Raw genomic sequence first — 26,311 nt, 5'->3', positions numbered from 1 at the left:
TTACTTGAAATGAGAAGAACATTTATTTATGTATTAAAATATATTGATGTGTACTTTCTTTATTTGATTTGAGAGTTGTTGACTACACAGAGACGTTGTTACTACTGCTAGGCTTCTTGAATATATATATATATATATATATATATATATGGCACTAAATAGTGCAAGTTAGATATTATTATAATGTTCAGGACCTTTGCCCGAGGAGATTTTCTCAATCTGGACCTTTGTATTGTAGTTGAATGCCCCTGGTTTAAAGCATTGGTTTTATGTCTGCAGGTCAGAGTGGTTTGGGTAAATCCACGCTGGTCAACACTCTGTTCAAGTCCAAAGTCAGCCGGAAGTCCTGCACGCCTAACTACGAAGAGAAGATCTCCAAAACAGTCAAGCTGCATTCTGTCAGCCACGGTGAGTCCACACACACCCTGTGTGTGTGTGTGTGTGTGTGTGTGTGTGTGTGTGTGCGTGTGTGCGTGCGTGCGTGCGTGCGTGCGTGCGTGCGTGCGTGTGTGTGTGCGTGTGTTTCTGTACTCCCAGTCTTCCTCTTCCCTCTACAACTAATCACATTTGTTGAGGCCAGTGTGAAGAGGTTAAGACTAATAGGAGCAGCTCTCACATCCTACTTTCATATCACTTTTCCTTTCACTTCTTGACTCATGACCAGGACCCCCAGCTTTGGCTGTGACGGCTGGTTGTATGAGCTACTTCTCCATATTCAATGTATTACTACAGTAGAAACAAACAGGAGTACCAGCACGGGAGCACAGGAATGTACTGCTGTGGACGTATTTTAGACACCTACAAATCGTTTTAAATGTAGTTATTTTGAATATCTTTACTGCTTTACCTTGCTGTCAGACAGGGAGCTGAAGCCATTGTATCCATCTATCCTCTCGCCAGCCTTTGTAATTCGAAATAACCAAGTTCACACAATATCACAAACCAACTAACCCATCGAGCAAGCGTTAGACCAGCAACTTCCAGGGTCCACGAGAACTCAATTATTGCTCCCGTGTTGGTACTTGAGTCCTTTTCTCTTAACTCCATCTACTGTAGATACGGTGTACTGTAGTACAGTGATTATGGTGTCAAAACACCCAAACTATACCTTTAATATCAGAATCCCTCTTCTGATCTGAAAAATGTAAGAAAATGTCCCACTAGGTTTCAGTTATATACTGTAAGATGATATGCTGAAGTTTTTGAACTGGAGGAGATTTTGCCATAGCGTTTATGCTGGAGTAATCCATATCTCCAGTTCTATTCATTAAGTCATTATGGGCAATGTAGTAAATCACTGGGTAGGACTGATCTATGCCCATTTTCACATCAATGTGGTGAAGTACTGTGACGACTCAAATTTAAAGACTGTGTGGGAGACGTTGGTGGAGTCCGCTATGCTAATGCACATTAACAGTTGATGTCCTTGGTGACATCACATCAATGACAGAAAGAGAAACAGACTGACCTTGCATATTCTTTCCAAATTATAACGTAGATTAGCAAGTGTTAGCATGCTATCATGCTGAACTAAGATGATGGCAGTCAACATTACCTACTAAACATCAGCATTTTTAGCATTATCATTGTGAGCATGTTAGCATTTAGTACAGCCTCAAAGAGCTGCTAGCATGGCTCTTGTTTTGTTTTTCAGATTTGTATTCATTAAATTTAAAAACTCCTTTAGCTTTAAGATAAGTCACTGTTGATGGTCACCTAATTTGCCAGGTGGCAAACTCCAGTTCGGAATAGTGAAGCCAATGCTTCATGTCGTAAACCTGCATTCTCTCTAGTGTCCACCAGGGGGCGACTCCTCTGGTTGTATAGAAGTCTATGAGAAAATGACTCTACTTCTCTCTTGATTTATTACCTCAGTAAACATTGTAAACATGAGTTTATGGTCTCAATCTCTAGTTTCAAGTCTTCTTCAATACAGCATGATGTTCATTTAGTAAATGATGGTCCATTTAGAGTCAAACAGACCATAAAGCAGGGTACGCTTTAGGGCGGGGCTACCTTGGGATTGACAGTTTGCTTTAACCCTTTCACAGTGTGTTTTGAATTCATGAAAGTTAATTGAAACATTTTGGTCGGCAAAAAATGTCTTACTCAGTGTTCAGTTGTACTTGGCTCCACCTTCTCTTGTCACTTCAGGTTTGGTTTGATTCATGTCCTCCCTGCCACCAGGAGGGTATGAAGCAGCTCCGGGAGACAGAGATTCAGTAAACGGTTAGCTGCAGCAACTGAAATTCAGCCAGCGGAAACCCCAGCGTCCAACCTGTCTAACGGCAGCAACAGAAAGTTTGCTAATGCAAATAAAATCAGGACAGTCCCCGGGGATTAGACCGCGTAAGGGTTTGTGCTGGCTGAATTCAAGCTAACTACTCACTGAAGGTCAGTTTCCTGGAGCCGCTGCCTGCTCTACTCCAGGCAACGTAGTCTTTTGGTGGTGGGGAGGACAGAGTTGTTTTCTCAGCCCAGTCACTTTGGATTTAATCTGAAAATGCACACGGAGCATGGATGTATCATTGACAAGCCCTCGGGGCAGCTCTCTACGTCCTCTCATGTTGGACTGAGGACAGACTGGACGCTACAGCGACTCACTATCACCTCTACAGATACAAGTGGAACAACACAGGATGGGGCAGGGCTAGCTGGTTAGCTTACTCATATCAGTAGATATCTCTGCAACACAATACATAGACGTCACTGATGTAACTCTCCGCAAGCTGTTGATAATCTTAGCTCATTTGTTGAATGATTTAAACTGACATTCTGGCCAGACCTTGCACATTGCACCCTTATGTCAACCCAGCAACGGTTACAACCAACATATTGGTTATTGTGCCCTTCTTAGAGCCTTACCGAGCTCAAGGAAAAGTCATAATGTAATCAAAATAATATAAAATCATCCTCAATGAAGTTCAAGCCAGTGTGTGCGTTAGAGTGTGATATTTCCTAATTACAAGTGGAAATAGTGACTTGACGGTGAGGCTGTTAAAGTCTTAAAATGACGTAACTATCCAGAGGTAATTACATAGTGACCTGGACATTAGTTTTTTAGATCTGTTGTTCAGTGCAGAACCCAGATCAGAATGTGGCTCAAAGACAACGTTTCAAAGAGCTCTCCAAAATCAGTAGGAAGCTCACTTGCTCTGCACCACAGTGCAGGGAGTCTGTACAAAGTACATGAGGAAGTGGGGCTTACCTCCACTCCACAGTCAGAATGAAACTGCATCTTAGGTCTGTGTTTCTGAGAGCTGACATTTAGTTTGTTATTACAGGTCAAACATTATGCGGTCATTCTGCTATCATTTTTTACAGTATATCGTTATTCTCATTAATTTGTTAGTGAAGGCAATTATCCATTTCGGAGTCATGACATCTATCAACACTGCTGCGGGGACACAAACAGGCATTTACAGTCTTCGTCTCTACCAGCTCAGGTTCTGTAAAAATCCTCATGGTGGAAACTTCCCAAATCTTCAAAGCTGGAGTTAAGTCATTTGCAGTTACTCCTGAACATTTCCCAAAACTCAGTCTGAGGCCATGCTGACCTCACTGTCGATAGATCCAGTAGAATTACGGAAGTGAAAAGCTGTTGTGAACCTTCAGCAACCCTAAAGCCCATTAAGAAACCCAGTGAAAGGCAGACACTGATAAATACAATCTGAGAGTTGCAAATTTACTGAAAAAAAAAATACAAATACCTGTGCCAAATATATTTGATTATTGTTCATAACAAAAAAAAGAAGATTCCACTCAAATATTGTTTAGAACCCTGTGATAATTTATGAATATTAACACAATAATGTGTTCGCATGATGCCGGTCTATTCAAGGTTTCAAGGATCATTTATTGTTATTATGCAACACAGGGATGCACAACACAATTCAGTTGTAGCCCATTTGTAACATGACAAACACAACAAAAAAACCTTCATTCCTGTGGGGCATTTTCTGAATTAGCATCATAAGGAATGTAAACAGCAGCAACAAAAACAATTCTCTGGGTAGGTAATATGACCAACATCTTAACATTAAAAATTCAACCTGAGGAAAACATTGTCCATCAACTTTGACCGTTTGAGCACCAAGCATCATGGTGCAAACACAGAGCCCTCTTCCTCTCGTCCCACCGGAGTCCTGAGCTCTGTCCTGATGTCCACCTGTCAAGTTCAGCTTGATCCGGGATGAACGATGGATCCAGGTCTCTGTGAAGATGTGGGCTCAACAGTCACCGACCTCCCCCTGCTTTCATCCATCTTATTTTTCCGCGACCGAGCATCAGACAGCCAGCTATAGTCTGGGTAGTGGAGTAGCCTCAGGTCCTAGCTGGGTTAGCTTAGCTTCCATCTCAGCTCTCCTCCCTCTCCTCTCTGGGGCACTTTGATGGCGTTTGGTCCAGCTGGTCTGGCTGATTAGACGGTCGTGAGCGTCGATCCTCTCAAAGTCTGCTGCTAATGCTCATTTTCACACAGTTACACATTGATGGTACAGCCTTCAGGAGCAAATTGGGGTTCAGTATCTTGCCCATCAACACTTCATCAGGAGGACTGGAGGAGCCGGGGTTCCAACCATAGATCTTCCGATTAGTTTCACTGAATCTGGTCATGTGGTTATTAAACATGCTCTGAAGCAGTTGTTCCCAACCTTTTTCCTTAAGGGACCCATTTTCTGTCATTGAGTTAACTGAAGACTCTTGACTAATCGACTATTTAATGTATAATAATAACAGTACAGAACAAGCGATAAACTGTACCATTAACCCAAATACTGAATGCAATAACTGCAGGAACTTTGTGTAAAATAAGAAATTAGGATGAATTTTGAACAGATTATTTCCCGTTAATATCACATCAGAGATGAGTTTCCCTTTTGTTTTTAGGAACTTTTGATACAATTCTCTGTTTAATTTTTTACATTAATACATAGAGAGAAGTTCTTCTCCTGACGCTTGGCCGTTGTTCTATTAGCTCTTTGGGTGTTTAAACGGTGTACTTTTCTAATGCAGGATGAGGCTGCTTAGCAGAGAGGGAAGGCTCTATGAATATAGCTGCTGTCCAGGTCTTTGCCATTATCCTATTTAGAACTGAAATAATATTCCAAAGTTTTCTTCACAGAAATTATTAAAATGCGGAGATGTAGGCCAATTTTTTTTTTCAATTTTTCTTAAAGTTTTCTTACTCCCTTTAAAATCAAGAAAGCCTCGCGACCCCAAGATTTGAGGCCCTCAGGTTCGGAACCAGTGCACTAGAAGGCATTTTTTTCATGTTTTCATCATAGACGCCACTTTATCTATTTTCTTCCCACCAGAAGGACAGCCTACAGGGCACATTATCTTGTTTCCTCCACTGGAAGTGTACCCTAGAGGGCAATGGATCTAGTCTTCTCTACTGCATGGGCACCCCGGGCCCTGTAAAGGCTCTGTGAATATAGCTTGTGTTTCAGGTCGTCACCATGCCCTTATGCTGTTTATGTCTTAAATAACAATCCAAATTAGAAATAACTATTTCATTTATTTGTCTTCACATAAATGAATCACATGTTGAGATATAGGTCAAAAGTATATAAGTTGTCTTACGGCCTCATGACACCCTGTGAATTTCTGTGGTTTAGAGAATTCTGGCTGTACCAAAAATGTTGTCCAAATCAAGATAACCAGCACTTCCATGTACAGGCTCAACATATTGTTAGTTCTTCCTCTCTGGTTCAATGAGGTCAGTTCGCTGGCTTAGCCACAAAGTGTTGCTTGTTTGCCGGTTAGTGAAAACCTAAATGATCAGGATCCGGATATGTGCTCTCAGGCTTCAACTCAGAGGACATACCTGTGTGCTTCTAAAGGGCCATCACAAACACACTACAGGATCCTAGAATGGATTGAAAACCATGACACTGTGGTTCCACAGTATATGCCTTACCTAACTGATCCTGCAAGATAATGGTGATAACACAGCCTGGTTCCAATCCGCTGCTACTCAACAATATGATGTGATCAGTGTAAGACACAACAGCACATGTTTAAAGGAAATAGACAGTTTGCACCAACTTCCTGTAATATCGGTGTGTACCTTAGTGTCTTTGCTGTTTTCTTCATTGAAAACCTGTCTGACATTTTAATGAAAGTTACTTTAATGTTCAAAATTATAATTCTAATCCTCCTCTGTCCTTCTCTGTCAGTGATTGAGGAGAAGGGGGTGAAGATGAAGCTGACAGTGGTCGACACTCCAGGATTTGGAGACCAGATCAACAACGACAACTGGTGAGTTGTAGGAGGGATGGAGACAAGAATAGTGCTGTCCAGATCTAGCTGCTATAGTGTTTATGAATAATTGAGTCTTTGTTAGAATGGAGGTACATATTTGTCTTCAGTAGGAACTAATAGGCTTGGGGTGACATGAAAAATGATTAAAATGAAGGTTGTTCATTTTAGTCATTAACAAAAAGAGAAATATAGAATGATACCAACCCAGAATATTGCAGTCACTCAGCGACTCTTTGCAGCTGGGAGCCCATAGTGAAGCACGTCAACGAGCAGTATGAGAACTTCCTCAGAGAGGAGCTTCATATCAACCGCAAGAGGAGAATACCAGACAGCAGAGTCCACTGCTGCATCTACTTCCTCCCTGCCACTGGACACAGGTCAGTACGCGGAATCCACCTTAAAGGGTAACTTCTGTATTTTTCAAACACTGCAGACGACAGACGCTAAACAGGCTGTAATGTCATCTCTTAGGGAAAAACCTCACCGTCAATGGACGTCCAGTAAAAGTGCTGTTGCCACTGACGGCTCACATTGTTGTCAGAAGTGTCACAACGCTATGGAAATAAAAGATTTTACTTGAACAGAACAGTTAAACATAAAACAAACAAACAAGGTTACAAAAACACACTATGGCCTATCTCTGCCCAGACAATAGCCTCCTACTTGAGATCGCTGTGTTGCGATCGGCGTGTGTTTCTTCCGTCTTGTTCGGCAGAGTTTTTCCAGCCAATGACCCGGGACCGTAACACGCAGCGGGGAAAGCAGCTAATGCCAACTTGAAGAATCCGGGAATTCAGTAATCTTCCTTCTGCAGGTTAAAGTGGAGGAGCACGGGGCAAGTAATCCGTTTCTCCTTTTGGATCCAAGTGTGTTCGTGAACACAAAAACAGTCTGTTGCTCGTCAAGCAAGGTGGGGACTGTTACCTCGGTTAGTAACCTCGGGGGATTTTTAACGCCTGATGGGGGTTTGGCGCGGTTCCACAGGTTAGGTTTTCACTTTTACATTTAGGCCTCTCTCTTTGTTTCACCCCACATGGTGAAGTCCCAACACTAACAAACAGGAAGTAAAAGGTAAAGAAAAAACACTTCAAACAACAATCTGAGCTGTCAGTGGCAACAACAAGCCATTTTACTGGACGTACATTGACGGTGAGTAGTTTCCCTGAGAGATGACAGCCTGTGTAGCGTCTGTCGTCTGCAGCATTCTCCCTCAATACTGGACCTGTTTCATAAAGTGATGTCCTCATTAGTCACTTAGACACAAAAACATGAAGAAATAGGGTTGAAAACTACCAAAGTTACCCCACATTCATGCTAGTGGCTCTATGGGACTGACAATAACAATACTAACATGGTGATGTTTACAGTCAGAATCTTTACCATGTTCACCATCTTATCATAAGCATTAAAAACAAAGTACAGCTCAGGCAGATGAGAATGTCATTAGTTTTGCAGGTATTTGGTCATAAACCAAAAGTCTGGATCATGTGGTGGACCGTCTGACAGGCAGGCTGACAGACTGACATTGCAATACATTCATGGCTAAATGCTAGCATGGCTGGAAATAGCTTTTGGCAATGACGATGTCCACTTCATGCTTTTTAAACTTTTGTGCCATAGACCTCCATTACAGTCCAAACTGACCAGAGATCTGTGTTTGTTTCCAGGCTACGCCCCATCGATGTTGAGTTCATGAAGAGGTTGGGAAAGATAGTAAGCATCGTACCTGTTATCGCCAAAGCCGACACACTCACCATTGAGGAAAGACAGGAGTTCAAAGAGAGGGTGAGGGAACACACGTGCACACACACTAAAGCTGGTTTTCTATAGATGTTCTAATTATGCAACAAAATCCAGTTGCTTGCTTGAGCACTACACTATACTGCCTGAAATCATGCATGTGCTCAGCCCACATATTTCCAGCCTTACCATGTAACCTTCAGTGAAAACCAATCAACCAGAACCGTTTGACGTGTGTTTCACCTTTGACAGATAAGGCAAGACTTGGCAGCCAATGGGATTCGTGTTTACCCCCAGAAAGAGTACGACGAGGATCCCGAGGAACGCATCCTCAACGACCGAATCAGGGTAACGTCTCCTCTCCTGTCACTGAGTCGCAAGAATTGTCTTCCAATACTCTTCATTCCACTAGATATAGATTGCGTGAAAGTTACTACAAGGAACTTTTAACTGCTTATCAGTCTCAAATTAAAGCTGATGCCTCTATATGACCAACATAAGTAAACGAGATCATCAGCAAGAAGATGGTCTATTTCTACATCATTTTTCTTAATGCTCGTCATCGGTGCTACCGGGTCCATAATCAGACGTTATCATGGATAATCAAGGTTCACCAGAAACTCCTTCAGCTCAGAGGCCAGCGAGGCCTCCTGTAGCAACCAGACCCCAGATCCGACTTCACTGCAGCCTTCAACCTACAGTCGGAGATCCGCCGGGAAGGGGAGAGCTCGGCACCCGACAGCAGCACCTCCTCCTCCTCCAGGAGCAGAGCTTCTCCTCCACCACTCTGCTGGAGGCCCAGGCCATATTGCTGGAGGGAAGGGGGGCCACATGAGAACCAAAACAAAGACTGCACCAGGAAGCCTGTGCTGCACTAAAATGAAAGCTTTTCTAAAGGGAGCTTGTGCTCGGAAGGCAGAGGCCACTTTGTTCATTACAATTCACCAGCTAATCTTGTTGCCCTGTCTTTTAGAGAGACCCTGTGTCAAAATCTAGTTTTAAAAGCTTCATTTCTTTAGTTTATATAGCGCTCGTGTTAACCCTGACCCAAGCCTGCTGAGTCTGCTTGGTCACTTTACTTGAAGGGAACTTGGATGCACACAATGAGAAGGAGGTTGGGATCAAGGTCAATATACAAGTTGCTCATAATTCCTTGAAGCGATTATTTCACAGTCCATAGTGGTTCATTATTGAGGTTAATTGATGACTCTAAATTGCCCGTAGGTGTGGATGTGAGGGTGGATGGGTCAGCCCTTTGGTAAAGATGTTTTGACGGGTTAAGCATCGTCAATCTTTTATTGATACTGTAGATCTCATGTGTTAAATAAATGAATGATTTTTCTGATGAGCCTGACTGAGACGTGCTCATGTTGTGTGTGTGTTCAGGAAAGCATTCCCTTTGCTGTGGTGGGAACGGACAAGGAGCACCAGGTGAATGGAAACAAGGTGTTGGGCCGCAAGACAAAGTGGGGAATCATTGAAGGTAAGGCATCAGTTTACCATTTACTTCATACAGTTGCGGCTGTATTCAGATAAATCTAACCACGACTATGACATGCGATATTTCCTCCAATCATATATAAATCCTCTGTTCATGTGTGCTCACTGTTACTACAGCCACAGTAGGCCATCTACATTTAAAAATGAAAGCCGGTTGGCCACTGTGGCGACCGACAGCCTGTCACGTCTCCCATCTGCTCTCTGTGGTCACTGTCTCTATGTTTTAATGCAGCCAAATTCACCACATAGTTGTTCTTATTTACACATCTTTAAGTGTGAGCTGCTGCTCTGTGGTGATAAAATCCTTATTTTTTCAATGTCAGATGTTCTGCTGTGTATTGGACTGTGGAACGATCACAGAGACAGTTAGAGGAGACTAAAGGTTGTCTTCACTGGCTCACAGACCCAGAATCCTGGCTTATGTCATTGTTTCGCACTAGCTATGTTTTCGGGGAAGAGGATGTTATTTTGTTCTGGACAGAGAGCTGTACTGAAGAGGAAAAGGGCCACATGTGATGAAATGTATTTGAGTTCTGAGCTTAACGTGCCAGATGCACTCAGCTGTGTTTTCACTGCTGAGCCATACAGCCGGGGCCTGTTAAGATGTGTGAGTGAGGAGTCAGCAAGCAGTCAGTTGCAATATAGAACAGGTAATAAAAGTATAACGCCACAGACGATGCGCTTCACATCATTCCCATTGGGTACGCTCACATTTTAATCACCATTTTAATTGCTGCTTGGTCATCTGATATTTATTGAAACAGATGCACAAGTCTCCTGATGAGCTCAACACAATGTCTTCTTATTTTTTTAAGGAGTCTACTTCTATGTTTCAAAGTCAAACGTAAAATAAGTCTTCTCCTTCCACAGTTGAAAACGTGGCGCACTGTGAGTTTGCCAACCTGAGAGATCTACTCATCAGGTGAGTTTGACCGTGCTGCTGCACTCTGTTCATCAGACAAGAGATGGCGTATGAGAGTCATTTGTAATAAACATAAATGTCATGTTCCGGCTCATTTTTGGCAGCCAAACTAACTACATTTCCTGAAGTGTAACCTCGGGATGTCACAAGAGCCAATACTGACAACATGACAATGCTTGTTTTTCTACTGTACTGCAGTAGGTAGCAGGGATCATGGCTCGAGACCAACAGTATCCCATCATCCTGGGGACAATAGCACAGTTCCCTGATCATGCTACATTACAACAAATCTAGTAGCTTTAGCTGTTAGCGGCCAGCATACAGCACAGTCCTCCATGTACAGGCAATGTTAACATACGGAGGATGCATTAAGTTACATCATCGTTCAAGCTCTGTTCAGTAGAAATGAGTATTAGGCCAAGGGAATTAAATCTTCATCATGATGTCTTCAAATGTACTCTTTGAGGAGAAACTTGAGATGGATCATCATGACTTTATAATCAATTTGAAAAAAAAACCAGCATGTAAATATCCCTATTTGGATTGTAAAAACTAAAAGCTCTCGCTACTATAATGTAGGGCTCGGTTGTTTGTTGTGATCAAGCAGTTCCTGGGGGAGTTACATATCACAAATGCAAAATGTATCAGTTGCTAAAGAAGGACCCACTGGGGCACTGGGACTTTCAAGAATTGTATATTGGTCTGTATAAGATGAATGAAATGAGTAGTAAATGAACATCCGATTGTCAATCTTTCTATTATTATTTTTTTGCAAAGGTCTCACTTGCAGGACCTGAAAGACGTAACACATGACATCCACTATGAGAGCTACCGTGTACGACGGCTCAATGAGAGCAACATGAACGTCAGTGAACTGGGACTGTCCACCTGGCCACTGCAGAACGGATGTGCTGACAAAAGTGAATCAGACAGCCACCTCTGATCTCTCCATCAGCCTCCTTCTTCCTGCTCCTGCTCCTCCTCCTCATCCAGTCACAGTGAGAGATGTGGAAGAGGAAGCTATTTTCCCTTTCCTCAAGTCAAAACTGAGATGGAGAATTTTTTACATTGTTTTTTTATTGTTTTTTCGTTAGTTTTTTTCATTATGGGACAAACTAGTGGATTGTTTTTAAATAAGAAATTCAGTTACAATACAAAAGAAATGCATCAAATATGGATGTGTGTGAAACCAATGTGAGCTCATATCTATTTTCTGGAAGGATGGTGACGTATACGGGGCGCAGGAGAGCAGACCGCATCATGAGAGGAAACATATACAAGTCTCACAATGGTGCCTAAGCATCTTGGTATCAGCTATATCAATTCTACAATTTATGAAGAGAAGTATGTGGACAGACCATTCCTTTGACCTCACTAATGCTCTTGTGTCTGAAAGGGAGCAAAACCCCCCAGCAGCCAGGTTCAACATCTGAAACCAGAAGAGTGGAGGCTGTTAAAGCAGCACATTAAAGCACAATTAATGGTGTGAAATGTTCAGGTGTCCTCATACTTTCTGCAGATGTCCACAAATATTTGTCCATGCAATGAGTCATTCTTGCGTAGGTCATATGTGTTTGAAGACGCTGTTTGTGTGGAACGTTTTTGGCAAACACAAGTGTTTAAGATACCCTTTTTCATAAAGCTTGCAGGTCCACATTTAAGTGCCAAAACAACAGAAATGCTTAATTTGTCCATCCATCTCTTTTACTAAATGTTTTGGAGTAATTGGCTTCTGTTTATTACTTGACATGGATAAAATAAAACTAGTTATTACATCATGGGTTGAGCACATAAGGCGCTACATTCTCGCTCAGGATTTAACCTGTAAACAAAGTGTGCAGAGGCGCATTAGTTTGAAGAAAAACGAATGCGCCTTGTGATTAGTAACACAATATGCTCAGCATAACATCTATCTGCTGAAGGTGTGGTCATTGATCGTGATCAAATCTCATTTTCACATTTCACCGAGTTAGATCAGGTTAAGGATAGGATAATCGATGCAGGATTATAACCTACAGTTTTTATAATTAGTGGTGTTTTTCATTTGTTATTTTTCAGCTTTTAGTGGATTTTATCCTGCTACCATCTCAGAATTGCAGTTCTGTAGCCAGAAGAAACGTGTTGGACTGGCATCCGGTTCCCCAGGTGGGCCTCTTTTTTATGTTCATTAAAACAATGAGCATTAATAGAAATAATGTCTATTTCCATTTCATTTCAGCAACATTGACTGATGGACTTATTCTTCTTTATTTCATTGTTGTGAGAGGCTGCTGCACTGCACCTGTTGCATTATGATCATATGCAAAATTCACAGTATTATTTTTGATTTGGTTTTCTTGCTAAACCAATTCATGCTTTTATAATTCAGCCAATAAAACATTTGACAATGTTTTTGTGTAAGACGTTTGTAATGCACTTTCAAAATAGTAGTCACTCGTGTCTAAATTCAAACCTTCCTGCCTAAACGCATCAACTGCAGCCCTGATACACAACACTGTACAAAGTATTACAGGAAACCATCTTGTCAGCTTGTGCTGCTTGCATTAATGAAAACAAAGGATATTGTGGATGAGAATGCAACAGTTATAATAATGATAATAATAACCCTCAGTGACGTCGGGGTGCACTGGGCCCTCTGCTCTGAACTGTAGGTGACTCCTGGTTTAAGCTAATCGTCGGTGCCATAATCCCAATTTGTTACAGTTCATCGCATCTCGCCTCTGTCTGTGAAGGCATGCTTTTCATTGTTCAGAGCAGACAGAAATACTACGCCTTTAGATGTGGTCAGATTACAAGTCGCGGAACTATTTGCCTTCCCACCTCACCCGCACTCTACTGTGGCATTGTTTTAATGTGCCAGAAGGGACAGTCCTTTCAAGAGTAACAACAGTGTTTCACTGCCTCTCGGGTCGAGAGTTTGAAGTGTGTTGCATATCTGAGCACAGCTGCTGGCAGTGGTTGGGTTTGCTCAGAGGTAACAGAGATGCCATTGTGTACTGATACACCCTGGAGTAAACCTATGGTGTGTTGACACCAAACGTGAAGCCAATTTTCAATGCAAAGAGCAACTCGAGCGAGAAATTAGCATGATACTGTAAAGCAAAAGTAAATCAGAGTTGAGATTCTCCTTTACGTCACTGACGTCGTTGATTCACAAATCGAGGACAAAAATGATCGTCTGTGGTCACCCAGAGCTCTACGATACCTACAGGGACCAGACAAAAGTGTGTGTGCGTGTGCGTGTGTGTGTGCGTGTGTGTGCACGTGTGTGTGCGCGTGTGTGTGTGTGTGTGCGTGTGTGAACCACAGACACAGCGGCTCTATTCATGACAAGGGGATGTTATTTTGAGTGTTGATGGTGCAGGTACAATGTTAGCATAGCCTAGCACTGATTGATACAAAGTCCATTCAGGAGACATGATGATGGCATGATCGTTTAGTTATTATTGCAATTAAATCACAGCATATCCTGTTTATTTTGTCTTCATAACTGCTGTCGTAAACCAGATGAATTCAGCCGACATGTGACTTGTTAGATACAGTGAATTCTGTCAAACTCCCGGAGCTGTGAGCATGTTGCGTTTTGGTGTGAACACAGCATTCGATACTGCAGCATGGCGAGAAGTTAAACCACTGGAGTTCCTCAGGAACAAGATGTTCAGCTGTTCTAAAGTTGTTCTTCGATGACATTTGACAAACGACAAAAATGTGCCTCAGTGCCATCATCTGATAAGGTGTGTCGTTGGGTGGTTGGACCTTTTCAACCAAAAAGGCCAATAACTCCGCCTGGTCTTAGCAGGGTGAAGCTTCTTTCTGTCTCCTCAGACTCCTTCACTTATTCACTCAATCACACACTCTGGGTTTTTTCATTAACATATATTTCTGGGGAGAAAAGTTACGCTGACCTAAATGGGTTCATTGGTTCATGTCTGCTGCATTACTGACAACATGACAGTCAACAGTGCATGTAGCAGTGCACTGAGGTGCTGTCGTCTATAAGGACCGAGCATTCAGCAACTGCTACAAGGCAGCACGAGCCGGGTTTTCTGCCTGCTGGGTGTAGTTCTTTTTAAATAAAAAATAAATAGAGGGTCAAAAAGTTATGGTTATGAAAGTCTGGACATCAAAACACCACATCAAATATTTTGTTGTTGCATATTAGGTCCAAAGCTCATTTGTAGATTCCAATCTTTCCTTGGACAGTGTTGAAGGTGCAGGTGCGGACCAGGTTGTGCAGACCTTCATACGGTTCCTATTACCTACAACTAGCTCGCTATCATGACTAAAGAAAACCTTTGAGAGGATTTGAGAGTTTCTCTGGGGGAGAAAACAGCATGTATTCAAGCCATGTGTTCTGTCATTTTTTTTAATAAACCCACATATACTGCAGTTATTCATTGTATTATGTACACCTATACTTTTTCTACTGTGACATGTCCCATGTTAAAAAGGTCTATCAGCTACTCGTGTAGCAGGAGTACTACTGATTTGATTCAAACGATGGTAAAGCATTCCTCCATGGATACATGAAGATGAGAAGATATCATTTTGAGTAGACTCCTTTCTGTAGCTTTACTGCACATAATCTTGAGTGAGAGTAGGCTTCATGGTAATATGTTAGCAGTTACAGTGTGAAGCAATAGTGGAATTTATTATGAACACTTGTACATAGTCGGGCCTAGTGTTGGTCTTACCTGATTTTGTCTCTACATCTTCCTTTTTTCAATGTAATGGCTCAACTAACTGGTTTCAGAATGTCCGCTTCCCTCTGAAGCCACCCATCATCCACAGTCACAATTCACTTTGATTCTGATCACATGCAGCACGTCATTCACTGTTTCTCTGCTCTGTATTCTGAGCCTCTGTGTCAACCTCCCTCAATGTATTGTATACACAGCATGTACTAATAGTTCCTGTATGATTAATGTCTCTGTCTTTTTTATAGTATTGATGATAAACATGTTAACACTGTTGATTTACAAATAAATACTTGTCACCTTCTGAATCCAGTGTGAAGTCATTGTGATAAACCTACTGTTGTCTTTCCCACTGCACCACCTCTGAAGATGTAGTACCAACTACAAATTAGGCAACTATGATAGGGCCCCCGGTTACCAGGGGCCTACAAAAAGAACCTGGTTCACAATGTTCAAGGTTTAATTTTTTGTCATTGTACAACAAGTAAATAAGTAAGTAAATGTAGTTGTAGTCCCATTTTGCTACATAAGTAAAAAAACAAAAATACACACAAAGCAAAGTGAAAGCATATATAGAGGGTGGAGGACAAACAGAAAATGTTCTGAAGTCTGGTGGTTCTGCAGCTGATACTTTTGTATCTCTTGTAGCTGGGTGGGTTTAGTCTTCAATATCCTTTTAGCGCTTTGCAGGCTCCTCTTCTCACCAATATCACTGATGCTTGGTGGATGGGTGCCAGTGATGTTCTGGGTAGTTTTAATCACCAGCTGTAGAGCCCTCCTGTGCTGTGCTGTACACATCCCATGCCAGTATGTAATGTTTCCAGTCAGGATGCTTTCTATTGCTGCTCTGTAAAAGTTAACAAGATGTTGGCATGGGAATTTTGCCTCCTTAAGAAATACAGCTGTTTATGAGCTTTCTTCACCAGGATGAAGATGTGTGAGCACCATGTCAGGTTGTTTGTGATGCTGGTTCCCAGGAACTTAAAGCTGTTCACCTGCTCCTCCTCAGCTCCATTGATGTAGACAAGTGTGTCTCCTTTTGAATCAACAATCAGCTCCTTGGTTTCACTGACTATGGGCAACTGTCCTCTGATCACCACTCTGCAAGATTGTTGATTTCTAAGTTTACAAATCAGTTTAATGATTGGGGGAGATTGTGTTGAATGTGTTGAGCTGAAATCAACCAATGCATATCAGAACACTTTAGTGCTTTCAATGTACTGTAACTCGGTGCTGTCCTGCAGCAGAAACAAAAATACACTAACTGCAGATAATAAGCCGAGAGTGCGTCTCCTCTCTGCCCTGACTGCAGCTGGGACTGCTGCGCGAGTAGCCGCCTGTGAGTGCTTTGGGGCGGCTCACGGCACCTCCCGCTGCTCGTTCACGGCAGCTGCCGCGTGCAGAACGGTACGTGCTTTCATGTCAAAACACCAGAAAAGTCTTTAACAACACCAGGAAAAGTCGCTAGATTTGTCGCTAGTAGCTTTTGACAAAAAAAGTCGCCATGAGGGTTTGGAAAGTCGCCAGATTTAGCGAGAAAGTCACCAAGTTGGCAACACTGGCACCAATCGCCCCAAGTTCTACGACACAACTTCCCTTCTCCGTTCTCTACACTGGCTCCCTGTAAGAGCTCGCATCCAGTTTCAGACTCTGGTGCTAGCCTACAGGGCAGTGAAAGGAACAGCTCCTTCCTATCGCCAGGCCATGGTCAAGCCCTACACCCCCGCCCGACCACTTCGCTCTGCTGCATCAGGACGACTGGTTCCCCCGTCGCTCAGAGGTCCCTGCGGCCGATCTACCCGGTCACGGCTGTTTTCTGTCCTGGCCCCACAGTGGTGGAATGAACTTCCCACTGACGTCAGGACAGCGGAGTCGCTGCCCATCTTTCGGCACAGGCTGAAAACTCACCTCTTCAAGAAGTACTACCCTGAGCCTTCCATTAGCACTTATTGTATTGTATTAGCACTTATTAGCATTTATTGTATCCGTATTAGTTTGATTCTGCACTGTATTTTTGCTCTGGTTTATGCTCTTAGATGCTTGTGTAAACACTTCTGGTGACTAGTAGTTCTCTTGAATACCTATGTTGAATACACTTATTGTAAGTCGGATAAAAGCGTCTGCTAAATGACTGTATTGTAATGTAATGTAATAAAGTGTGCGGATGACCACAACTTTGAACTTGGCCTGGTCCGAAATGAGTTTATTAACTGGTGTGAGGCATCACATGTATCTGAACATATCCAAGACCAAAGAGCAGATCTTTATTTAAAATCAGATGATTTTAGACGTGATCCCCCACAACACACGATCCAAGATCAGAGGAAAGGAGATCGAGGTGGTGATTGACTACCTTGCACCTCTCCTTGGGTCAATGCGCCAAAGGACCAACAGTGCATGCATTTCTTAGAAAACTGTTTTTTAAACACAATTGGAAAATTCTTCCTCTAGTCTGTAAATATTTTCTTGAGAGCATCTGTTGTTATTGTATTGAACGTTGGTATGGGAATTCTAAAATCCCCCGCAGGAACAAACCAGGATTGAAGACGAAGGAGACAAGGTCTGCCTGATATATCTTCTCCACCTTCGGTGAATTTACAGACAATCCCCTCTGGTTAAAGATACAGATCAGAACCAACACGTTCAGAAGTCTTTCATTCATATGGCAATATGAATTAAAAAAATAAAGGCACAAAAAATAAACAGCCTAAGAGCCCAATATGATCAGAATCCTAACACATGAATTCACTGCCCAACAATGATGTAAACAGAGGAATAGAGCAGAAACAAGTGGTTTAATAACCACAGATAAAGTCCATGCACACAAGTTACTCTTATTTGAAGATGAGAAGATATATTATATCGTGGCTTTTTTGGGTGACATTACTTAACACCTGAATAAACTGAATTCAGTTTATTCATTTTTCTAAAATGAAGTACTTTATTTTAAGATGAACATTTTTCACAAGCTTTCTGTAATGTTTTATTTTTATTATAATTGAAATGAGAGAAGAACATTTATTTATTATTAGAGTATTTATTATTCATAATTCATCCAGTTAAATTTGAAAACTGACAATAAATATTGTTAAAATATTATTCAATTGAACTTTCTTTATTTCATTTGACAGTCAGTAGTTGACTACATACATAGGTTAATACAACTGTTGGCTACTTCAATATATATGGGACTAAATCAAAGCGCATGTAAAACATTATTGTGATGTTCCGGACCTTTGCATGAGGACATTCTCTCTAACTGGACCTCATTGAACATGAATTGAATAGCCCTGTTGTACACTGTGGTCTTCATGCTCCCAGCCTCCCATCCTCACTGTTCACTGTTCATATAATGATAACTGAGTAAGCTCATGTGGTTGAGAGCCCAAGTGGACCGAGAGTTAAGAGTATTCTGTCAGTAGATGCATGAGGAATGTAACTGTTCTCTACTCCACCCTGGTCTTTACAACGTGCCATTTTATTTGCTTAAGAGCTGCAGGAAAACTAATTACACATATTGTAACAGATCTATTCTCTTTCGCAACTTGTCGTCCTGCCAATGTAAATCCTGACATAAGCATGTGTGATCATGTGTTACCAGACATCCAAACCACTCGTTGACTATCTGGCTCTGACACTTCTTGCCAGCAGACATTCTGGTGTGATTTGGTGTTTTATTTTCTTAATTTTTTTTCTTCAAATGCTCAGAAACATCTGCAGGTACCAAAGCTTAGAATCCACTGGTCCTGAGTGCAAAGATTGTCTTCAGTCAAAGTAAGATCAGGCACAGGTTGGCTAAACACAATGAAACTGAAAAAACACACAAATTAAGCCAATTTCAACATCATCAGTAAACTGTCAGTATTTATTTTACTGCTTAAAGTTGTGCTGTACAAGGGTTGTAACAAAATGGTGACAGATGTAGACCAAAGGCTGTAGACAGTAGTAGAAGTGAACGGAATGATTTACCTTCGATAATGTACCTCAGAAAGGTTTGCTGTTAGTTGTTTGTAGCTGAGAAATGCACGACTGCATGTCAGAGTTCATGATATGTAAACTTACATTTGAATCCTTTGGACGCTCATTAAAAAGTAAAATACTGAACAAGTTCAGTGATCAAATTGTGAGTCGTGGTTAGAGAGTGCAGGACGAGTGCTGCTTGTGCACAACGCATCATCTTTTATGCTGACAGGGTAGGGCTGGGACCAATTAGTGACTCATCAATTCATTATTGTTAACTCTGAAATAGTGATATGACAAAGTTGTCGTTTCTCTGTCTAATTACTTGTCTTAAGTCTTTTGTAGAATTGTACCCAATGCAGCCAATTACTGATAATGAAGAGTTGGCCAAACTAAAAACAATGAAACTCTTGGTTACAGGTTTGGTCCACTCAGAGTAGCCCCAGAGGATGTTTCCTCCATGTGAAAGCATTCACTCAGTATCCACTTGGGTGGATAGTTACAGTATTAACAAACTCAGTATATCAGCATGCTTGCCATCCTCAGGTTGTCTTCTATGTAAGATCCCACCCGACCTGTTTTCATTCCCAACTCGACAAATACCGATGCTTGGTCAGTGCCCCTCTGCGTCTGATACCGACACACCAAGGCACCCTTAAGTGTCTGTATGTGACGCATCGGGCTTTCTACTCTCATGTAAACCCATCCTTGTCATTATTAGATGGTCAGAGCAACTGATGTAGTTTAGATAGCGAGAAAGTCTGCGTTAGGTTGGATCAGTCAAATAAACAGACTTTCACGCGGGAGACCTCTGTTTGTGTCCCATGTGAAACGTAACTTACGTACTTGGCTAACACCAGTTACATAGGTTTTTAAAATCCAAATCCCGTACTTTTCCTAAACCTAACAAAGTCCTTTTGTTGCATAAACCTGTAACCACCTTGGATTTGTTGCAGAAGTAAACCTAAAAACTAAGTAAACCTACTTTGGAGCTGAACACAAAGGTTTATTTTGAAAAGACACTATGCATGTAAGGACAAACTGAGCCCAAAACGGACACTAGAGGGGTGGCTAGCATGTCCTAGTGGAGCCACTGACCAAGCAGTGGTGTTAGCCGCGTTGGGACGTGTTGGCCACCATGACATTTTAATAAAGTTTCATGTTCGCCCACACCATAGCTAGTAAGCTAAGAGCTACTGCCAAATGCTCTTGTCAGAAATGAGCTGCCATAGTTCCTCATCCTCTGAGATCTTTCTCTTTGTCATGTTAGTAGACAGCGTAAACATTGCTTAGCAATGACAGAGGTCAATCTCTCACTTCAAATGCTCTATTTATATCATACTCTGTATTTCCACAATCAGGACAATGACAGTAAATATAACTTGTCACCACTGTTTGCCCCGTTATTCTTTATGACGGATCCAACAGCAAACAAAGTTGGAACTCGCTAGCACAGAAGAAAATATACTCTTGTGCATTATGACATTTTCAAAACTTTAAGTCAGTGTTAATGATGTTAATGGTCACTGGTGTCCAACGAGTGTATGTTAAATGTGTAATCAGTACATCATTTCATTTCGGGGTCTGAAATGTCAGAAAATAATAATGAAAAAAACAAAACCAGCAGTCAATGCATAAGTTAATTCAGGCCCACATTTGAAGCAAGTTCCATAAAAGAAAATCCTTTGAAAAATGTCTCTAAAATAAATAAATAAATCGCATGAATAAGACACAAATTAATTTAAATAAATAGATAAATAAATAAATATACTTATGTACAATGAAGAGATTCAGAGCAACCTCTAAAATGAGCCATCTTTAAACACAACACAGACCAACTAAAAACATGCATGGTCTGCCATGTCCATACAGTTCACACACCTTTTCAGTGTAGTCAGCGATCCGCTAGAGGCAAGCAGCCACATTTTATGCGCTGCTGCAGATGCATTTGGCACGACCTAATACTGGCTGCACTGATCCAATCCCTTCAGTTGGCAGTCAGCACATCAAGCAGCACAGTGGCTCACTGTTGGGCTTATTCAGTTCTTTCAATATCAGATGATCATTGGAAAGACAAATGACTACTGGCTTTATAGTTATTTGTTTTTGCTTTGTAACATCAACAACTTATTTCCATGTTCAATAAATACTTTGGTTTATGGGAAACTTTACTATTTCACCTTCGTACCCAGAGTCAGATACCATGATGATCAGTTTAGCAGTACAAAGGCATGTTGAATACTAAGTCTAGCGTAGCTTATGTCAGTTTATGGATGTGGAATCAAAAGGTCTAACTTGTTTCAACCTGGTTTGTTTACAGCCTGTAGCCGTGTTTCCATCAATTGTTAAGCGAATTTTAATAAAATTCTAGAAATATCGTAAAAAAAAAAATACAAATCAACTGGTTCAAAGGAAATAAATAAGTTGGCGCTATAGCTTACGCATGGCTGCAATCACCCAGTAAACAGCAGAAGGAGGTTGTGAACCGGAAACAAAAAGAAGTCAGCTTGGCCATCTAACCCATGTATAATAGTCAAATGGTCCTCAGGAATTTGCTTTAATTATTCTTTCATGTCAGCTAGTATTGGCCATGTTTCATGCTGTCTGGAGGCGAAGACAAACATTCACACGTTGAGGGGATACCCGAGAACAAACAGCTGATCAGTCATGTGAGTTCAATGTTCACTATATCAGAATTTATTCAGCAAAGGAGTTTCCAAAAACCACCTCAAGTGATTCAGGGACTTTTATCGAATGTTCCATTTCCATACAGCTTTTCTACTGCGATACTTCCAAATGTGCTTAAATATATGTGACAGGAAACACAGCTTGTGTGATCATCTGATTGCTAATGTCTCTTTGCAGTTTGTTGTAGCTTTATGGTTCCAGTGTCATTATTGCTAATAAAACCAATGGCTGGAGGTGTGGAAATAAACCTAATTGGTCAAATGGTCATTGAGATTGAGGTTGGAGGTGTATGCTGCATGAGTTCCCCTCCACATCTGAAGCTTAGGTTACTGTATCAGTTGTTCCTAACCTTTCTGCCTTTGAGGAAACTGAAGACCCCTGACTGACATATTTGATGGAGATTTCATATTATATTAAATGCATAATAATAACTGTACAGAACAACTGATAAACTACTATAATAAACCAAAATACTAAGCACAATAACTGCAGGAAGTGTAGGTTAAACATTTGGATGAATTTTTGAGCAGATTGTTTCCGTGAATATCATATCAGAGATGAGAGTTTTTAGGATCTTTTGATACACTGCTGTCCGTATTAAGTATTTTATTTTTAACAATAATGCATACTTAATAGGTATTCTTCTCCCTGACATTTGGCCATTGTCCTATTAGCTCTTTGGTTGTTTTAACTGTGTACTTTTCTAAGTGGTCGTCTCCACCAAAGCATTTCTTTAACAGCTGAAAACTCTTATGAAAACGCACCAGCTGGGAGCACTTTGGAGGCGCAGCGTTTTTTCAGCTGAGACGCTTTGGTTGCGTCTGGTTGCTATTTTACGGAATATCCTCGAAAGTGAAAATGTCGACACGAGGTAGAGTGGTTGCTGTGGCTCTGGATGAAGCACGCAGGGAGAGAGGACAGACCTGCTAGTCTATGTGGCTCATGAGATCTTGTCGGTGAGGAGGTTTTGTTTGGATTCAGATCACCATTATTATCCCACATGAGGGAACTGGTTTGGTCCAGTGCGCCTTAAAGTCTACAGTAAAAACCATAAAAACAATAGCTTAACATAGGCCTACACAATGCGACCACAACATGCTCATAGAAAAACACATTTGATCAGGTCTTTGTGGTAGGCTTTTTGTCCCGCCCCTCCTCCACTGTGATTGGACGGCTGGGTAAGAAGTGACGGCCGCAGGGTTTCTACACAAAGTTTAACATTTCTCAACTGTCTGAAAAAAACCCGCCAAACGCGAAGAATAGACGTCCACCGCCTCGTCGCGCTGCTGCTGTTTTTAGCAGCGTAGATAAGAGGCGCTCCCATTGCAGAGAATTGAAAAATGACCCTGGCCTCAGGAAAAGGCGCTTTGGTGGACATTACTCCTAATGCAGGACGAGGCAGTTCAGCAGAGAGGGCAGGCTCTGAGAATATAGCTGTTGTCCAGGTCTTCGCTGTCCCCTTATCCTGTTGTCCTAATGAAATAGTTATTTTTAACTTTGGATTCTTTTTTACAGAAATCAATGACATGCTGAGATTTAGGCCAACTGTATATGTTTTAAAAGTCTTCCACACCTTACAATCAAGAAGGCCTTGTGGCCTACATGAAGCTTTTACGACCCCAAGTGGGGGTCGGGACCCCCAGGTTGGGAACCAGTGCAGCATATCAGACTGTTCTCTGTGATGCTGTTTGGAACGCTGCCGTGTTTCTGAACATCAGCGTTGGTTTATAACCCTGGATGGCTCGTTTCCTTACTTGTCCATCAGAAGGGCACTAAGCACATCTTAAAGGCTTCTGAAAAACGCTGTGCAAAATATAGATGAAACATACCATCTAAGTCAATTGTCTTTACATCACACGTATGTTATTTGGCCAGTCAACAAATAAAACGTTTGAAAAGCAACAAGAGCATACTCCTGAACAATGGCAGCTTATTTTCTGCTTTGTGTTTTTGCTCACATTTTGATTTACTTCAAAAATACTGGTTTGCCTTTTAAAAGGCAATTTGCAGTTTCAAGTTTCATATAAACTCACTTCTCAGTTTTTCCACCAACATAAGTGTGTATATGCAGGTTTTTTTACACAGAAAAACTGACTCAAATAGGTGATGGAGCGTTTTTGATGTCATGAAGGCGGAACAGTTGGGAAACAATGAAAATGTTTCGGCGGTTACTTTTATAACGTCTACTCTCAAACCAGAGTTGGTGATTGTTGGAACAGTAGAAAGACTAACAAAGACGGTTTTGATGCATTTTATTTAGTTGACGTTGAGCTGTAATGAAGTGACTGATCAGACTGTTGTGTAGCTGAGTGCCTCGCGTTCTCTGTTCTATGCGCCTCACTTTAAAGAATGCAACTCAAACAACCAGCGTTTTTAGGTAGTGTGTAGTTCATGGTTTGTGTTAAGAAACGTTCTCTGTCTGATCTGGACCTAGCTCTTCGAATTAAGGGTTTATCTCCACCAAACCACATCTGGTGATTGTTGCAACAATGGAACTCAAGCTTTTGGTGAGTTTTATTCTGTTTCTGTCGAGTTTGAATGAAGTGTTTCGACGATCAACGAGATAAAATGACTGTTGTCTGACTAGAGTCTGATGGCTGGAGAGAAAATGTATTGTTTTATATGTTAAGAAATTCTAATAATTGCCCAAATCCCTGTTCACTTCAACGTGTGTCAAATAGCATGGCACCGGAAAATGAGCGTATCCACTCGGCTGTCATGTTTCCATCACTGCCCACCGGAGCTGGAGCTGAGGAATACCTGTGACTACCAAACCTAACCGTTTCCACTGAAGACAAAAGCCAGATGGTAGTGGGTGGTAGTGTGTTTTTGTGCCCAGGGAAAGGGCCTTTAGCGAAGTTAGATCAGCCATTGATTGAAGGACTGAAAGGAGCTGTTACAAGATCCCACTCACACCAACTGATTGAGCTAAGCTAGGCTGAACATGATTTGAAAACATAAAACGTAAAAAAGGACATTCATAGGTTTCTGTGACTCTGGGTTTGTAGGAAAATATCTGAAATTCTTGCAAACCGTATTATCTTTTAGAAACTGCCACAATACAAGGACCCTTAGCTCCTGGTCATGTCTGTCCCAGGCCTGTAGTGGACTCTGTAAGAACGGCTCTAATATGAAATACTGAAATCCCACAGCCTCCCTTTTTACCTTTTGAAGTAACCTTAGCAAAGGGGTCACACAATGCATTAGCAGCTTCAGAACCATCACTAAACATCATGTGTTTCTTTCACTATTTAAAAGATGAAAAGAAGAGGAAGAAGGGGTTAATGCCAAGACCAGTTATCCCCCAATTTGGATGAAACTACCTCACCAACATGCCCCCTGCTAACTGAAGTTATTTAGTCCAGAAATACCATCACTGTCACTTTAAGGCCCAAAGTCGCCTTGTTTTCTACTCATTTGTGTGAAAAGCATTTTATCTTCAGCAGAAGCTCTCAAGCCTTCAAGTCGGATGCTTTGTGCACACTCTGCTTTCCGTTTGACTGAATGCTTGTTCGTGTTGCACGGCCTCTGCAAAACATTTCCCCTTTAAAAACACAACATTCACAGTTTACGACAACTCGTCCTCCAGATCTGTAAATGAAATATGTGTACAAAATAATGTAAGAGCGAGGGTAAAGTGAAGCGACGAGCCAGTCGACTTCAACACACAAAAAAAAATGTAAACTGATGTTTTTCAAATATTCTCCTTTGCTTTGTATTGACACGGAAATGGAAAAAGGTAGTGGCATCCCAAAAAGGCGGGAACCTCTGAGTCCATGACGCACACGTCACACACAGAGGAAGGGAGAAAAAAAAGAGAGAGAGAGAAGTTCCATCCCTGTCATTCACTTCCTGAACTGCATCTGTAGTTCTCTCTGATTACTGTTTCTCCAGCTGGCATTATGGCGTCTCTCTAAACAAGAGAAAACTAAACCGTTGATACCTTCTAAGAAATAAATATCAGCAGTTATATTACAGAGTGATGGAAATAGAAATGTCAGTACTCATGGTCGTGAGGACTTACATTTGTTTGACTTACCATATACAGTGTGTGTGTGTGTGTGTGTGTGTGTGTGTGTGTGTTTACAGTGTATGAGCGCATGTGTGAGTTCCACGGTGTCAGCTCATACACAAGTCTTTATTTCCCTTTTTCTAATTCCTCCATGCTTCATCTGGATATGTCACTCCCTTCAGTATCCATTCAGCTAAAGAAAAAAAGTCTTAAGTCTTTCGAGAAGCCCTCCTCTGTAAACAAAACCCTTTAGTTGATTCTGAAAAAGAGACTTGCTGTCAGACAAGACGTCACACCAAGCTCTTCACTCCGGCATCTTCTTAAATGAAGCTCACGCCATCATCCTCTGGGTCTGGCATGTACCATCATCTGCCCTTCCTGCCTCTCTGTCCGCCTATGGGTCAGTCTACTCAATGGGGGTGTGGAGGAAGACGGGCGGGGAAGGGGGCAGGTAATGAGGAACGGTGTGGCACGGTAGTTCAGTCTCCAGGCTAGCATTTGAGAAAAGAGTGAGGAAGAGGAAGGAGG

The 26,311-nt window shown here is 41.6% G+C and overlaps 1 protein-coding gene across 1 annotated transcript in view; it reads left to right on the top strand.

The window, feature by feature from the left end:
* septin12 (septin 12) overlaps positions 1–15,419 on the top strand; it is a 42,459-nt gene extending 27,040 nt beyond the window's left edge. The window contains exons 3-10 of the mRNA XM_079177969.1: positions 280–408; positions 6,180–6,261; positions 6,504–6,641; positions 7,932–8,049; positions 8,257–8,352; positions 9,391–9,487; positions 10,375–10,426; positions 11,204–15,419. Of these exons, the coding sequence (XP_079034095.1) occupies positions 280–408; positions 6,180–6,261; positions 6,504–6,641; positions 7,932–8,049; positions 8,257–8,352; positions 9,391–9,487; positions 10,375–10,426; positions 11,204–11,369 (878 nt within the window). The 3' untranslated portion in view covers positions 11,370–15,419. The remainder of the gene's footprint in view (positions 1–279; positions 409–6,179; positions 6,262–6,503; positions 6,642–7,931; positions 8,050–8,256; positions 8,353–9,390; positions 9,488–10,374; positions 10,427–11,203) is intronic.
* The last annotated feature ends 10,892 nt before the right edge of the window (positions 15,420–26,311 follow it).

Source organism: Pholis gunnellus, assembly GCF_910591455.1.
Source record: "Pholis gunnellus genome assembly, chromosome: 17".
Classification (NCBI taxonomy): Eukaryota; Metazoa; Chordata; class Actinopteri; order Perciformes; family Pholidae; genus Pholis; species Pholis gunnellus.
This window is presented reverse-complemented; position numbering and strand designations above follow the sequence as displayed.